This window comes from Rattus rattus, chromosome 5 (genome assembly GCF_011064425.1).
Source record: "Rattus rattus isolate New Zealand chromosome 5, Rrattus_CSIRO_v1, whole genome shotgun sequence".
NCBI lineage: Eukaryota > Metazoa > Chordata > Mammalia > Rodentia > Muridae > Rattus > Rattus rattus.
Window position 1 is genome coordinate 98,448,322 of NC_046158.1, and position 14,392 is coordinate 98,462,713.

The 14,392-nt window shown below is 48.9% G+C and overlaps 1 protein-coding gene across 3 annotated transcripts in view; it reads right to left on the bottom strand.

The window, feature by feature from the left end:
• Positions 1-2,597: 2,597 nt before the first annotated feature.
• Vps39 (VPS39 subunit of HOPS complex) overlaps positions 2,598-14,392 on the bottom strand; it is a 38,048-nt gene continuing 26,253 nt past the window's right edge. For all 3 annotated transcript variants that reach the window (XM_032903998.1, XM_032903997.1, XM_032903996.1), the window contains 14 exons: positions 13,491-13,633; positions 10,870-11,013; positions 10,260-10,401; positions 10,058-10,144; positions 9,520-9,593; positions 9,132-9,230; positions 8,560-8,677; positions 8,021-8,149; positions 6,812-6,914; positions 6,573-6,618; positions 5,650-5,799; positions 5,396-5,530; positions 5,115-5,206; positions 2,598-4,294 (listed from right to left, as the gene is read on the bottom strand). In XM_032903998.1, the coding sequence (XP_032759889.1) occupies positions 4,219-4,294; positions 5,115-5,206; positions 5,396-5,530; positions 5,650-5,799; positions 6,573-6,618; positions 6,812-6,914; positions 8,021-8,149; positions 8,560-8,677; positions 9,132-9,230; positions 9,520-9,593; positions 10,058-10,144; positions 10,260-10,401; positions 10,870-11,013; positions 13,491-13,633 (1,538 nt within the window). In that variant the 3' untranslated portion in view covers positions 2,598-4,218. The remainder of the gene's footprint in view (positions 4,295-5,114; positions 5,207-5,395; positions 5,531-5,649; positions 5,800-6,572; positions 6,619-6,811; positions 6,915-8,020; positions 8,150-8,559; positions 8,678-9,131; positions 9,231-9,519; positions 9,594-10,057; positions 10,145-10,259; positions 10,402-10,869; positions 11,014-13,490; positions 13,634-14,392) is intronic.

Sequence of the window (14,392 nt, forward strand, 5' to 3'; positions counted from 1 at the left end):
GAGGCTTTAAAGTGCTCATGACCATTCTGAGCTCCAACTGCAACTGTATGTCATCTCCTTTCCCACGGACCACAGTCATCTAGGTAGCTAGCAAAAGAAGTTTCTAGGAGAGTGAACTGTTGGGAGACTCTTTAACCACAACACTTTCATATAGCCAAGGGTAGTGGTTCATAGAACCCCAGGACTTGGCATTCTGAGGCAGGAGGCTCACTTGAACTCAGCAGTATGAAAACAGTTTGAGGTACAAGATGAGACCCCATCTTCATCAGGTAGTCTCTACTGTCTTCCCCCAAACATACAGCTGGATGCTGACATGACATCCACAAAGGTGAATTAACTCCAAGACTAACAGGCCAAGCTCAGACCAGAAATTCCAGTACCAGAGGTGATGTAACTGTGATGACCTGTTTCACCTCGGATGGATTGTAAAGTTGAGATCTGACTCAGAGATAGCTAAGTCCGGCCCCCTTGCTGATCTTGTGGATAGCGTTAGCATCTGCATCCACAGTCCAAAGCTTGTGGCTTTGGGGAAGAGGGGCACAGTACTAGCTGGTTGAATGCTTTTGGGCTTAAACCACATTCTCTGCTCGGAAGCCATCTCCCCATGCAACTGAAAATTCTAGATGACTTTCATTGGCAAAAGCTCTTCAGGATGGCCACAGACAGACAGCTAGGAGTGAGGGAACTACTGAGAGACCAAACTGGCATTTTAGAGCTGGGAAAAGTGAGCCATCTTTACTTTTCAAACAGAGTCCTTCACTCCTACCAATTCCATATCTTCACAGGAGCCTTCTGGCCATAGTGAACTTTAAGAGGCACAAAGCAATGCTGTGTTGTTAGACTCTGGGATTCCCAGAGTGAGGTGAGGATAGTCTGTGCTTGTGATGTCAGCCATACAGCCGCAGCCACAGCCAGCCGCAGCCACAGCCAGCCACAGCCACAGCCACAGCCAGCCACAGCCACAGCCACAGCCAGCCACAGCCACAGCCACAGCCACAGCCACAGCCACAGTCCACAGCCAGCCACAGCCAGCCACAGCCACAGCCACCACAGCCAGAGCCAGAGCCAGCCACAGCCACAGCCACAGTCACAGCCACAGCCACCAGAGCCAGCCACAGTCACAGTCACAGCCACAGCCAGCCACAGCCACAGCCAGCCACAGCCACAGCCAGGCCACAGCCAGCCACAGCAGCCACAGCCACAGCCAGCCACAGCCACAGCCACAGCCAGCCACAGCCCCAGCCAGAGCCACAGCCAGCCACAGCCACAGCCACAGCCACAGCCATACAGCCACAGGCACAGGCACAGGCACAGGCACAGGCACAGGCACAGGCACAGGCACAGGCACAGCCAGCCACAGCCACAGCCAGCCACAGCCACAGCCACACAGCCACAGCCAGCCACAGCCACAGTCACAGCTACAGTCACAGCTACAGCCAGCCACAGCCACAGCCACAGCCAGCCAGACACAGCCACAGCCACAGCCAGAGCCAGCCACAGCCACAGCCACATGCAGCACAGTCACAGCCACAGCCACTGCCAGCCACAGCCAGCCAGAGCCAGTCACAGCCAGAGCCAGCCACAGCCACAGCCAGCCACAGCCACAGCCAGCCACAGCCACAGCCACAGCCAGAGCCAGCCACAGCCACAGCCACAGCCAGCCACAGCCAGCCACAGCCACAGCCACAGCCACAGCCACAGTCACAGCCACAGCCACTGCCAGCCACAGCCAGCCAGAGCCAGTCACAGCCAGAGCCAGCTACAGCCACAGCCACAGCCACAGCCACAGCCACAGCCATACAGCCATACAGCCACAGGCACAGGCATAGGCACAGGCACAGTCACAGCCACAGCCAGCCACAGCCACAGCCACAGCCACAGCCACAGCCACAACCACAGCCACAACCACAGCCACAGCCACAGATGCTGTGCTGGCTACACATTGTGAGAGGAGTGTTATTCTTTTTTTAACATTTTGATTCTTTGTGAATTCCACATCATCCACTCCAATCCCATTCATCTCCCCGACTCTTCATATCCACCCTCTGCCCTTGTTACCTGCCCCCAAAAGGAAAACAAGCAAACAAACCAACAAAATACTGTCATCGTGGAAGGAGCAGTGCATCAGTACACCCTTTGTCCACACATCTTTACTTGGCAATGTTCACTGCAATGAGTTATCAGTCTGGCTGTTACTGCATCAACTCTGGATTCTCAGGAGGACTCCTCTTGGATATTCAGTTGTCCCCCTGTGTCATGAAGATCGGGCAGCTTTGGTTCTGCAGGACTGTGCTCCAGCAGCTCATAGACGGGGTAGATGTTGGAACAACTCAAAGCCCTGGATCTGAGCCTGGGTGGTAGCTGAGTGGGTCAGCCCACCAGCTCTCCTGAACCCACACCATCAGGGTGGTCTCTAGCACTGCCCTGGCTAGCTGCAGCAGGCAAGAGGCAGGGCCAGCTCCCCGGCTCTCGAGAGGAGCGTTATTTGTGCTGGTTTTCATAGTTACTAGCTGTCTTATCCTCTCTTAGCTAAATGACTCCCCTTATTATCATTTCCATCAAAGTCTTCAGGAAGGGGAAGGGAGGCTTAAGGAGACTTGGTGTTTCTCTTATGTTTATTGGGAAGCAGCCCTCCAGCATCCTCAGGCTGGAGCTATCTGTTCCCCTCCCCAACCCTCTACGGAGGGCAGGATCCAGGGAAGAAAGGATGGAGTTTGGGGAAATAGAATTAAGGATGCACACCATCCAGGAGAAAATACAGGTTTTATTCTACTGCTTCAAACACAGTTCATAAGAAGGGATGCTACAAGCCTACCAGGTGAGAGGGCAGGACTCGTGGACGGCACAAGTACCGGTCCTGTCCTATGGGGGAGTTGCCCAGCATTCCAGGGCCACTCCTGAGGAAGTGCATTTTAAGCTGTTGAAGCAGCACTGGTCATTTTTTTTTTAAACTTTGTGTGTGGGTGTGCTGCCTGCATATATGTCTGTGCATGTGTGCCTGGTGCCTACAGCCTCCAATGCCAGAAGTTCCTGCATACCTCCTGCAGGCTCCCTGACATGCTCAACAGAGCCAGCAGTAAGCTCGTAGTCCATCCGCTCCTGCATTACCCTTTGCCATTGCTCAGTGCCTCACAAACACACCCGGCATCTCATGGCTGTCAGTTTCTGGTCAACTGTTCCCTGTGTGCAGTGCAGACACCCATTACCAAGATATCCTAGTGAAATCCTCCAGTCTTGCAAAAAAGGCCAGGGAACAACTATGGCCATGAAAGCAACAGGACAGAAAATGGCTAGAGTGGAGAAAGCTGCTCAGAGCTCAAAGAGCTCACCAACGAAGGCTCAACGATCTGTCCAAGCAGCTGGTGAGTGGCTGAAGCAGGCACTTCTGCAGAGATCCTGCCTAGACCACACACCCTGCCCAGTGCTGCCCCAGAGAGCCACCTACCAAAGCCTACGCTTACAGAGACTTGTGCTCTCCTACATATCTTAGTAGAAAAGTTCAGCTCCTGAGAACCTTCATACAATGTACGTGACACCTGCTCATCAGTGTACTCCTGGAAACCTAGACTGTGCCTCCCATGTTGCCACATTTAAATATTAGTTACTCCCTACCTCCCAGTCTACAGAGTGGAAGAGGATGGTACAAGAGAAGAGATCGGGGGTAAAATAAATAGTGAGAAAGAAAAGGAGACTGAATATTAAAGGGATAAGCAGGACACAGGGCACAGCTCCTGTGGAGAACCATCGGAGTACAAACAGCCTGGGGTCAGTGGGGCTGGAAAGCTCTAGTACCAGGCTCCCATGGGACTCTCCAGGCTGCCGTGCAGGGGTCTGGTGAAGCCGTGTAGTTACTGTAATAGAAAACTCACAGTCAACAACCCCATGGGTACAAGCACTTGAGATGAAATCTCCTTGTCCAGGTGATTGGTATACAAAGGCAAGACGGTGCATTTCCTCCTGTCCAGGCAGGGGTTAAATTCCTGGAATTGTCTGCAACGTAACAGCGAAGGATATGCCTAATCTCTTCTTCTAGTAAAAAGCCTGCAATGCCAGGTCACAAGTCCAGTTAATTCAGAGATGCTCCAGAGAGCAAGGTAGCCAGCAACGCCCAAATGAGGGAGACACTTTATGGTAGCAGTCCCTGGTTCCTAGGGTGGCCGCTCCTTCAACTCTCTGGGAAGCTGAGCTGTCCACTGCTGAGTGCTTGGGATGCCGGGCTCAGGTGTCGGCTGAGTTAACCTCTTTGGAGCAGAAGTAGTGCACAACCACTCCATTGGGGTATCTTGCAAATGCACTGCATGGAAGAACAGCCAAGAGTGAATGGTGCTCTACGTCTCCTCCAGCCCCTGCAAGAAGCATCATCCCTAGAAGCCACCCCCAACCTAAAGAACAGCCTGCTCCACTATCTCTGGTCCCCCAAAGAGCCAGGGCAGGGACTATACACCATCCATGCATGCAAATGGTGCTGTCACTCCGTCAGTGCAGGGTTAGGGTTCAGGTTAGTGGAAGCACCAGCTTATCAACAACCGGCCAACCAGGCAAATATGTGGACCAACAAAGAGTGCAGAACATGTGCCCTTGGTTTGGCACTGGAATCACATTCAGCAGAACATATTGCAGGATAGTTCCAATGAAGTACAGCACGTCAAGCCTCTGCAGAGAAAAGGCTCTTCTAGTTGAGCAAGAAAAGGCAGATCCCGCTCCTTGCCAGCCAGGGGACTGACGGTGGGGCATGTCTTAACAGAATAATGCTGGCGCAGGAGGTTGCACAAGCCATGAAAATGATTGAAAGATCTGGTTTTCTCCCTCTGGGGGCTCATCCTCTATCTGGCATGGTGGTGCAGGCCTGTAATGTTTGCACTGGGGTGTGGCTGAGGCAAGAGGAGTTCCGAATAAGCCTGAGTTACACAGCCAGCTCATATCTCAGGAAGACTCTGTACATATCCTCTTACTGGTTCTCTACTTCCACTGTTCATTTTAGAGGCCAGAGACTTAGAGCTCAACAGCCCCTCATTATTGAAACTTTCCCAGCAGATATGGCTTGCTTTGTTAAAGCTCAATAACTCAGGGAACCCCATCTGCACCCAGATGCTGCTCAGGCTGGGGACACTCACCTGTTCCCAATCTTCTTCTTGCACACCATGCACACCTTCTCCTCAGTGATGATGCATTTCACCTGCTGGTGTAAAATCCGCTCTTCCTGAACCTGGAAGAGATTGGAGAAGCTCCATGTCCAGGTGTAGAAACAGAAGGTAAAAGTCGGGACTGTTTCATGTCTGAACCCCATGCTGACTGGGTTGCCTCAGCCATGTGCTGCCTCCATGACAACAGGCGTGTGAAAACTGCCTCAATTAAAACCCAAAGGCCACCCCCCTACAAGTGTGGAAGGCCTTACCCTGAGAAACTCCGCATGGAGAAGATTCTTAAGCACTTGATTGAACCGTTTCTTTTGTGCATTTTCTTCTAAGACCTTTTCTAGGAAGATGCGTATGTCATTGATCTGAGTGTTTGCTGGCAGAAGATTGATTGCCTAAGACAGAGACAGGATGTGGGCAGGTTAGGGAGATCAGGATGGGACCAAGAAAAGCTCGTGCTTGCCCCCTTCCCCAGCCCTCTTCTCCAGCTCCACCAGCCTGGGCAGGGCCTGACCTTGGTGGTGTCTAATTTGCTGTAGTGCAGCTCTAGGACCTGCAGGGCAGCCTGGAGGTTGGCCTGTGGCTCCAGGAGCTCTAGTTTGATTGGCCCCAGGCAGTGAATGCTTGGAGGCGACAGGTACATCCGAAGCAGGGACAGATATACCTGTGTCATAGACAGAAACATGCATGTCAGGCTTGCAGCGAGCTCGCAGCGACCCTCCTAGGACCCCCAGCACTGAGACTCCCTAGTGATTAGACGTCTGGTTGAGAGCAGCCACTGGCATGGAACACTCCAAACTTACCACCTTCCACTGAGTTTTTGGCAAAATCAAGCAGCGAAATGAGTTTGCCAATACTGCTCTCTCCCTGAAGGCCTTGTATCTGTTTAATGTTATACCATCCACAGAAAGTTAACCCAGCAAATAGCCTAGTGATTTCTCCTTTTCTAAAGCTTTGAAGGCTGAGAACCTGGCTGTATTTCTAGTGCCACAGGATCATTTCATCCTAGCTCTCTCAACATTTGGGGCCATATAATTCTTTGTACAGGGGCTGTCCTGGACGTTTAACAGCATCTCTGGCCTCTAGCCCCAGATTCCTGCTCCACTCCCAGTTACACCAATCATAAACGTCCCACGATATTGACGAACCTATGTATAATCAGACCCTTCCTCCTAGATTGATCACATTAATTCAGTATATGTGTCAGAACTCTTGAAAGGGATAGGGTGGGTGACAACAGTAAGCCAGAAGCAAACCAGGACATATGGTCACTCAGTTTCTCTCCCAGTAGACATATGGAAACAATAGTTTAGTGCACTGACATACACCGTGTCTCACTTGGTGATTAAGTGTCACTTTGGCCACAGTGGATGGGGTGGGGGTCTGCCATACTAACAGGAAGTACACATGCTCCCTTGGTCACAGCTGCCGACTTACATCTTTGTTGCCTTCTTTGTTTTGGTCGTAGTGTTTGTGGCAGTACCTGCAAGGGAGGAAGCGGTGAGAGCAGGCAGGAGGGACTACATGGAAGGTGTCCATGTAGCTGCCAATAGTAACCGAACCGGACCGGCACGGGGAGGTGAAATGCTCGCTGTAGTTAGGCACAGGGGTGGCCTTCTTGTCTGCTCATCTCTGTCTTGAGACTCTTTGGAGGTGGGAGAGCAGGACAGACTTACTCCTTAGCCATCTTTGTGTCCTTCAAGACATGGACATAGATGAAGAGGGCTTGTTCGTGCTTCCCCATGCGTCCCAACAGGAGAGCTCTTTCTTCTAAGAGGCCTAGGAGGGGAAAGGACTCCAAGTAGCTGCCACTGCCATTACATATGCACAAAATTAGAGACTAAACCACTGAGGGAAGGCATCCTGGGGCAATACAAAAATAAGGAAGGACTTGGAGAAGGTCAAGAGAGCTCAGTAACACTCGGTGCCAAGTCTGATGATCTGAGTTTCTCATACAAAGTATCCTTTATCCACTAGATGCACATCATGACATACATACATACATACATACATACATACATACATACATAGTAAACAGAATAAAAAAAATTCAAGAATAGTAAATGGAGGGAGATTAAAACCACCAAACCAATCCTCCAAAAAAGAAAAAAGAACCCCGCCCCCTCCCAAGAAAACAAAACAAAATAAAGGGTGGGGCACAGCTCAGTCGCACAGCTCAGTCCCAAGCACCACCATATTAAAAATACACTGAAATAAAATATAGATAATATTATTACCTTTCTTTAAGGGAAAAAGAATTTTTAAAGGAGAAGGAAGCTAATTTAGGAGGCTCTGTACCCATTCCCCATCCTCCCATCTGTTTTGTAAACAGGGTCTTTCTACATAGCCTTGGCTGTCCTGGAACTATGTAGACCAGGTTGGCTTTGAATTCACAGAGATTGATTGGCCTGCCTCTTCCTCTCAAGCACTGGGATAAAAGGCATGTACCATCATAGCTGGCCCTGTTTCTCCCTTTTAACAATCACTCATAAACTAAGCAAGAATACTCATCAAACAACCAAGTTCACATAAACTAGGAACCCCAGTGAACGTGAGGCAAAGACTTGGTGTTGGCAGAACTGATGCCAGACAGATTTATCTTTTTCTCCATGAATCATGCCAGATTACAAGGAGTACTCAAGAGTGAGTTCCAAGAACTACTTTGAAGCAACAGATTACGATCTACAAATTAGCATATGCCTCACACCCAGAGTGTTTTCTCATCCTCAGCAAAAGAGGGGTGTGGAGGAATAGGAGTGATGGCCTGCAAGCCTGGGCCCTCACACACCCACCTTTGAGGAGGACAAAGAACAGAAATAAAAGGAGAGATGAGCCTCTCCTCTATGCTGAGCTGAAACAGCTCTGGCTCTAATCGAGATGCTTACCATCGAAGGGAAAATCACAGATGAGCCGGCCGGGATCGTAGGAGCTGGAAATCTCCAGGAACGTGAGCAGCTTCTGTCGGGATTCTCCCAGTTCTCCTGCTTCCTCGCCAGCAGGGACTGGACTTTTGCCTTTAAGGGAAATCAAGCTGCATATGAAAGGATGCTGTGAAACAATAATGTGGGGTCAGCTGAGGGAAATGGGGCTCAGAGATGTCACCCCATTATCAAGGAAGGACCTCCCAGGAGGTTTGCTAGGGGAGTTCTTTTACTCTATGGTCTCTCTGGTTCTAAAACACTCGAGGGACATTTAGAAAGGCTGTGAGTAGACATGCATTGGCTGACATGTCTCTTAGCCAACATAGCTGTCATTCTGCAGACAGATTGGCTCCTTCTGTCCTGCCTGAGGGAGTCACTCAGTGTCCCTGACTCCTCTAAAGGACTTCCCATCTACATGGAGAACAATAGTTTCCCCATACCATGTACAGGCACCAAGCTCTGTCTGATTGCTAAGGTCTGGGGCTTCAGATGGGCACTGGTACCTGTGGGTAGCGACAGGAGGTAATCTTTCATCAGACTCTGCACTTTCTCACAGTACAGCTGGATCAGGCAATTGTGGAACCGTGTGCCTGTCTCCTCCCACACGTGGATGATGTGCTCCTGAAGCAGAATGAAAGTCTGGTTGGGGCTCGAGTCTATCTCCTAGTCTCCCTCTCAGGTCTCACCCCATTGTTCCTTAACTAAGTTATAAAGATCACCAAGGGGCAGCTCTTCCAAAAACCATGACAAAACCCAGTGATGTCAGGGGCGATTTCTTCAATCTAACCTGAAACTTACCCTGTAGACCAGGCTGGCCCTGACCCCAGACTTCTGCCTGCCTCTGCCTCCCAAGTGGGAGTGATTAAAGGCCATCATTCTTCTTTCCCTTGGTTCTCTATCAGACCAAGAGGCTTTGCTAAGGAGTGCTCCTAGCTTGGTTCCCTGGGATTGCTTTTTTTAGAGGAGGCTGAAATAGCTGTTCCCATTCTTACCAAGATCTGAGTGCCCTGACCATACCTGGGATCTGAGCTGCCTACGTGATCCATGTGCGCCACGAGACTGAGTTTAACCTTACCAGGTAAGGAATGGCCAGGGCCTTGAAATTCTCTATCAAGAAGTTGAGCACGCGATCTCGTGGCAGAGACTCCACCTCCGGGAGGTCTTCAGTGAATATCTGTCAGAACGAACCTCAGTTCTACAAGCAGAACCTGCAAGTGTTGGGGCTGCAGACACTTTGAGGGTAAGGGTAGGCCAGTTGCTGGCTGCTCTATGGTGGTTGAGGCTAGAGCCTAGGAGCTTTAGAACAAGGTTCCTTCTACATAGGCAGTCTGTTCACAGGCCCACTTTACCCTGTGACTTCAAAGGAATGGTGCAATCCAGTCGCCTCCTGTATCTGTGGCTCTCTCACCAAATATAATCAGGATCAACTGTGGGACCAGACAAGCCCAGGGGCTATGACCTACCTTCAGGCCATCTTCTGGGAAGTCTCTCAGCACCCAGATCGAGTAGGAAAAAATCAAATGTAGGTTTTCTGTGCCTTTAAAGAAAAAAATAAGATTTGTTAGCAGTTGACAAAAGTCAGGCCTGTCCAGTAAGATTGGGAAAGTTGGTGTGCAGGTACAGACATAACCTCAGAATTCATTTTGTGGGCAAGAAAGATCTAAGCACCAGCCTCAGATCTGCTCGTTTCTCATGGTCTGGCCGCAAACTAAAAAGGGGTTTCACTGTTCAACCATGGAACGGACCTGATGGAACACAAGGGAAGGGACTGACCCAACTAAGGAATGGACGGAGACCAGGCCTATACAAGCAGGAGCCCCCTCACCCCCAGGTTTTAAATGTGAGGCTCAGGGCTGGGTGTCTTCAGTCCCAGCACTCAGGAGGCTGAGGCAGGTGAACCTCTTAAGTTTGAGGCCAGCCTGGTCTACAGAGTGAGTTTCAGGACAGCCAGCATTCCATAGTGAGATCCTGTCTCAAAACCCACCACCACAACAGGCTCACCCAAATGCTGTAGGTACTGCACCGTCCTCTCATGGCCTTTCAGAGGTGAGTTTGCTTTCTTGGACTGGTCCACTAGCACCTGCAGAGCTGGCCACAAAGCCCAAGAACAAACCCATGAGCCCCTTCCTCAGGTGAGGTCCACTGGCTTCTGCCAGTATCCAAAGCCCCCCTCCCCAGGCTCTGGAAGGTCCTGCCGGGTCACCTTTCTCATGGAGCCCCTTCTTCTCATACAGGATGATCAGCTCACTGTACTTGTGAGCCTTCTTCAGCACATGCTCACTCTCCTCGATGTGACAGTGGTTGTTCTCCAGGCGCAGCAAGGGAGCCACCAGGGCCACATTTGTCTGTGGGGGAGACAGAAGCCTGACACGTGGGGCAGCAGCAGAAGCTCCTTCCTGGAAAACCTACCCTTCACCTGCCCAGGTCTGCTCCAGGCTTAGGGGACAGGGACATAACAAGCCAAAGATAGCAAAGAGCCCTCATTGAAGGATGACAAGAGGTGGCCTTTAGAGCATTTACATCTTTAGCACATGGGTCTCAATGTTCTGGGGAAAACAAGTTTCTTCCCTAGAGGAATTACCGTCCCTGTTGAGCCTGTGGCACTAACCTCAATTTTATTGGCAAAGGACCCCAAATGAATAGCTTGACTCATCCTCTTCCTCGAAGTTAACACAAAGATACTAGGCAAAGGCTAGGAGACCTCCATCATCTAAGGTCTTACTCTTAGGATCTTAAGTGTTGGTCTCCAGCAGAGCTCCCTGGAACGCCCCTAGAGTTTGAGAGGAAGGGGCTGGCATGCCCCAGCAACTCACATGGAGGTAGCACTTGAGCAGAGTGGTGTCGATGATCTGTAGTAACTTCTTCTTGGACTTGATGGTGGGAGTGCCTTCCATGAGTGGGGAGGTGCTGGACTGGTGGTCTGAGTCATTCAGCTTCTTTACCAACTGGCTCCGTTTCTGAAAACCGCAAAAACGTGTGGTCAGAGCCAGGAATATGTCTTCCTTCTTCACCCGAGGTAACTCTGATGTCCCCAGTCAGCTCTTGTCCACACCTGGACAAGACATCTCATAGCAGCATTCATGCTTTACCAGAGATCAGAAGACATGACTGTCACATTGCCACAGACTCAGTGATAGCAGTGATGTCCTCCTGCTTTGTTTCTGCAGTGCTAGAGCTCCAATCCAGGGCATTGCATATGCTGGGCAAGCATTTTATCATGGAGCTAAAACCTGGGCTTGGAGGCATAGGCCAGTAATCCTAGCTACTTAAAACATTGAGTAGGGAAGATCATAAATTCAAACTCAGTTTAGCCAATATAGTGAGATCCCATTTCAACACAAATAAATCAATCAAAGTATAATTTTCATGCACTTCTCTTTGTCTACTGAAGCCCATGGTCTCTTTTGGCAAAACACTGGTGTTGCTTAATGTCATGCATCCTGAAGGATACTGGGGACCAGGGAAGGAAGTGTGCTCTAAAGCTGAGATGGCAGAAGCAAAAGGCCACAGGCTTCTAGAAACATTATATCCCAGGAACTGTCTTTACTTGCCCCAGGGCTCCCAAGTGTGAACACTGAGGACAAGCCTGTGCACTCCTTGCAGGCTGCCAGTCATAGCTAGGCACCCTGGAGCTCAGGGTCAAGGGCACACCAAGGCTGAGATGTCTGGTCAGACCACTGACAGTCACTGACCCTGAAGCAGCAGTGAGATGCTTTACAATTTTCCCAGGGATGCTTTCAGGGCCTACATGGATACCTGGAACAACAACTATGAAGTCTCTGACTTGAGTGTGTATATAAGAAATAAACAGGGGGTTGGGGATTTAGCTCAGTGGTAGAGCGCTTGCCCAGCAAGCTCAAGGCCCTGGGTTCGGTCCCCAGCTCCGAAAAAAAGAAAAGAAAAGAAAAAAAAGAAAGAAATAAACAGAAACTATTTGTAATAAATTGCAAGTTAAGCTTTAAAGAGGGATTCAATTCAGTTAATTCTCAGCATCACATATACTGGGGGTAGAGGTGTACACTTGTCCATTTCCCAGCACTTAGGAAATGAAGGATTAGAAGTTTCAGGTCACCCTTAGCTACACAGAGTTCAAGGTCAGCCTGGGCAACATGAGATCCTATTTCAGAAGACTGAAGCTCTATGGAGAGGTAACTTGTAGTGCTGGCTTTAAACTTTTATATTATCTGTCCATGTTAGTAAACTGAAAAAAATCAAACTATACACATAGAAAACTAACTATGGACAAGGAAGGACTTCCCCAATATATAGCTAAATTTCAAGCTATGAACTATAAAACAGAAAATATACTTTGATTTTCTTTTGTAATGCGGAGAGACGGCTCAGCAGTGAGAGCACTCTGGCTCTTCTCAGAGGACGTGGGTTTGAGTCCCAGCCCTCACACGACAGCTCACAACTGCCTGTAACTCCTGTCCCAGAGGACGTGGTACTCTTCTATCCTCTGCTAACTCAGGCAAGCTTGAGTTACACTGACACACGTCAACAAAGCAGCCATATACATAAAATAAATCCTAAATCAAACAGCGGGAAGCTAGTTCATGCATACACATGAGAAACTAGACCAACAGCGCTAAGTGTTGGTGACTTCTCTGGCTTACACTATTTATTTCTTTTAAAGACAGGGTTTCAATGTGTAGCTCTGATGGTCCAGAGCTCACTATGCAGACCAGGCTGGCCTTGAACTCACAGAGATCTGCCTGCCTCTGCCTCCCAAGTGCTGGGATTAAAGGTTTGTGCCACTGTGGTCCTTTGGTTTGTATTTTCCATGTTTCTTAAACTATCAGCATTTCCCCCACAATTATATATGACATATAAAAGTACAAAAAATTTAAAATTTACCCCTTTTAGGTCATATAACTTACTGTGAATATGTTTCCTTAGATGAAGATTTGGTTTAAACAAAACAAAACAGCTCCCGCCCTTAACCAAAGATCTGTGGATAGCTGGTGGCTTCTAAAGGAGCGTGAGAGTTAAAGATTCCTTAAAGGTGTGGTCCCAGAGGATGGTCCCACACCTAGAACTATATAACAAGCAAAAATTGGAGTTTTGAGTTATTTATTTTTTTTTTTTTGGTTCTTTTTTTCGGAGCTGGGGACCGAACCCAGGGCCTTGCGCTTCCTAGGCAAGCGCTCTACCACTGAGCTAAATCCCCAACCCCTTGAGTTATTTTTTAAAGAGGACACAAAATTAGATTTGTAAGGAGTTAAGGTAAAAATGATGAGAATACATTATATGAAAGTCTCAGAGAAGTCTCACAAATAACCAAGGCCAATGGTACTGTTAAATTAGAGGCAGTGGAATACAACCCTCCCCGACTTCCTCAGCATTCACTTCTAGACCTCCACGGCCCTGTTGCTGCCACGAGATGGGCCTGTGAGGAGAGGCTCCCTCGTGCCTGTGTGTTAGTCAGGCCCACCTGTGTCAGGTAGTCAATGAGCGCTAAGTGAGCCTTCTCCAGCTCAGCACCAGAAAGTGTGGGCAGCGGGTTGGGGTACTGCAGTTGCTTCCTGTAGTCTGTGGGCAGCAGGTCGGGGTACAAGCCCATCACGTGGGTGGGATCTGTAAGAAAGGAAAGCATGTGTCCTTAGGAATGGAACCCGGGAGTTTAAGGACAAAATACAACATGGCTGTATGACAGCAAAGCAAGTCATAGACCAGGCTAGCCTCAAGCCTGCCGCAATCCTCCTGCCTCTGCCTCCCACATGCTACAACTATAGGTATATATAAGCACGTCTGGATTATCCCTCACTCCAGGGGATGGAGTCTAAATACAGAAAAACTTAGTAAGTCGCCTAGTTATGATCCGAGCACTGTACATAAATGTCCTTAAAATGTCACAAAGCAGCATGACTCACAGACACACAGGACTAGGACTACTTAATAACTGTCTAAAAGAAGCAGACTTTTCAAAATGTGCATGGAAAAACTGGTATTTCAGTAAAAAAGACCAACAAACTTGTGTGTACGCATACACACGCACGCGCGCACACACACACACACACACACAGTACTTTTTAAAGTGATAAATATTTAATGTAATGAAATATAATTAACAGTCAATTTATTAACACAATTAATAAAAATGCAATGTCAAGGAAGTTTTTTCTTTTTACCCTCAGTATATGCCTTTATTATACTGCCACCGTGTGTGTGAAAGAGGCACATGATTTATAACTTCAATTTTGGAAACAATGTGTAAGTCCTTCAACAGCAGAATAAAGTGCGTTTACTTCAGCTGATCAGAGTGTTGTGATACAATGCACACTATAATTATGAAGAGAACACAGGAAGTGTGTGGCATTATGATCACAATTCTGT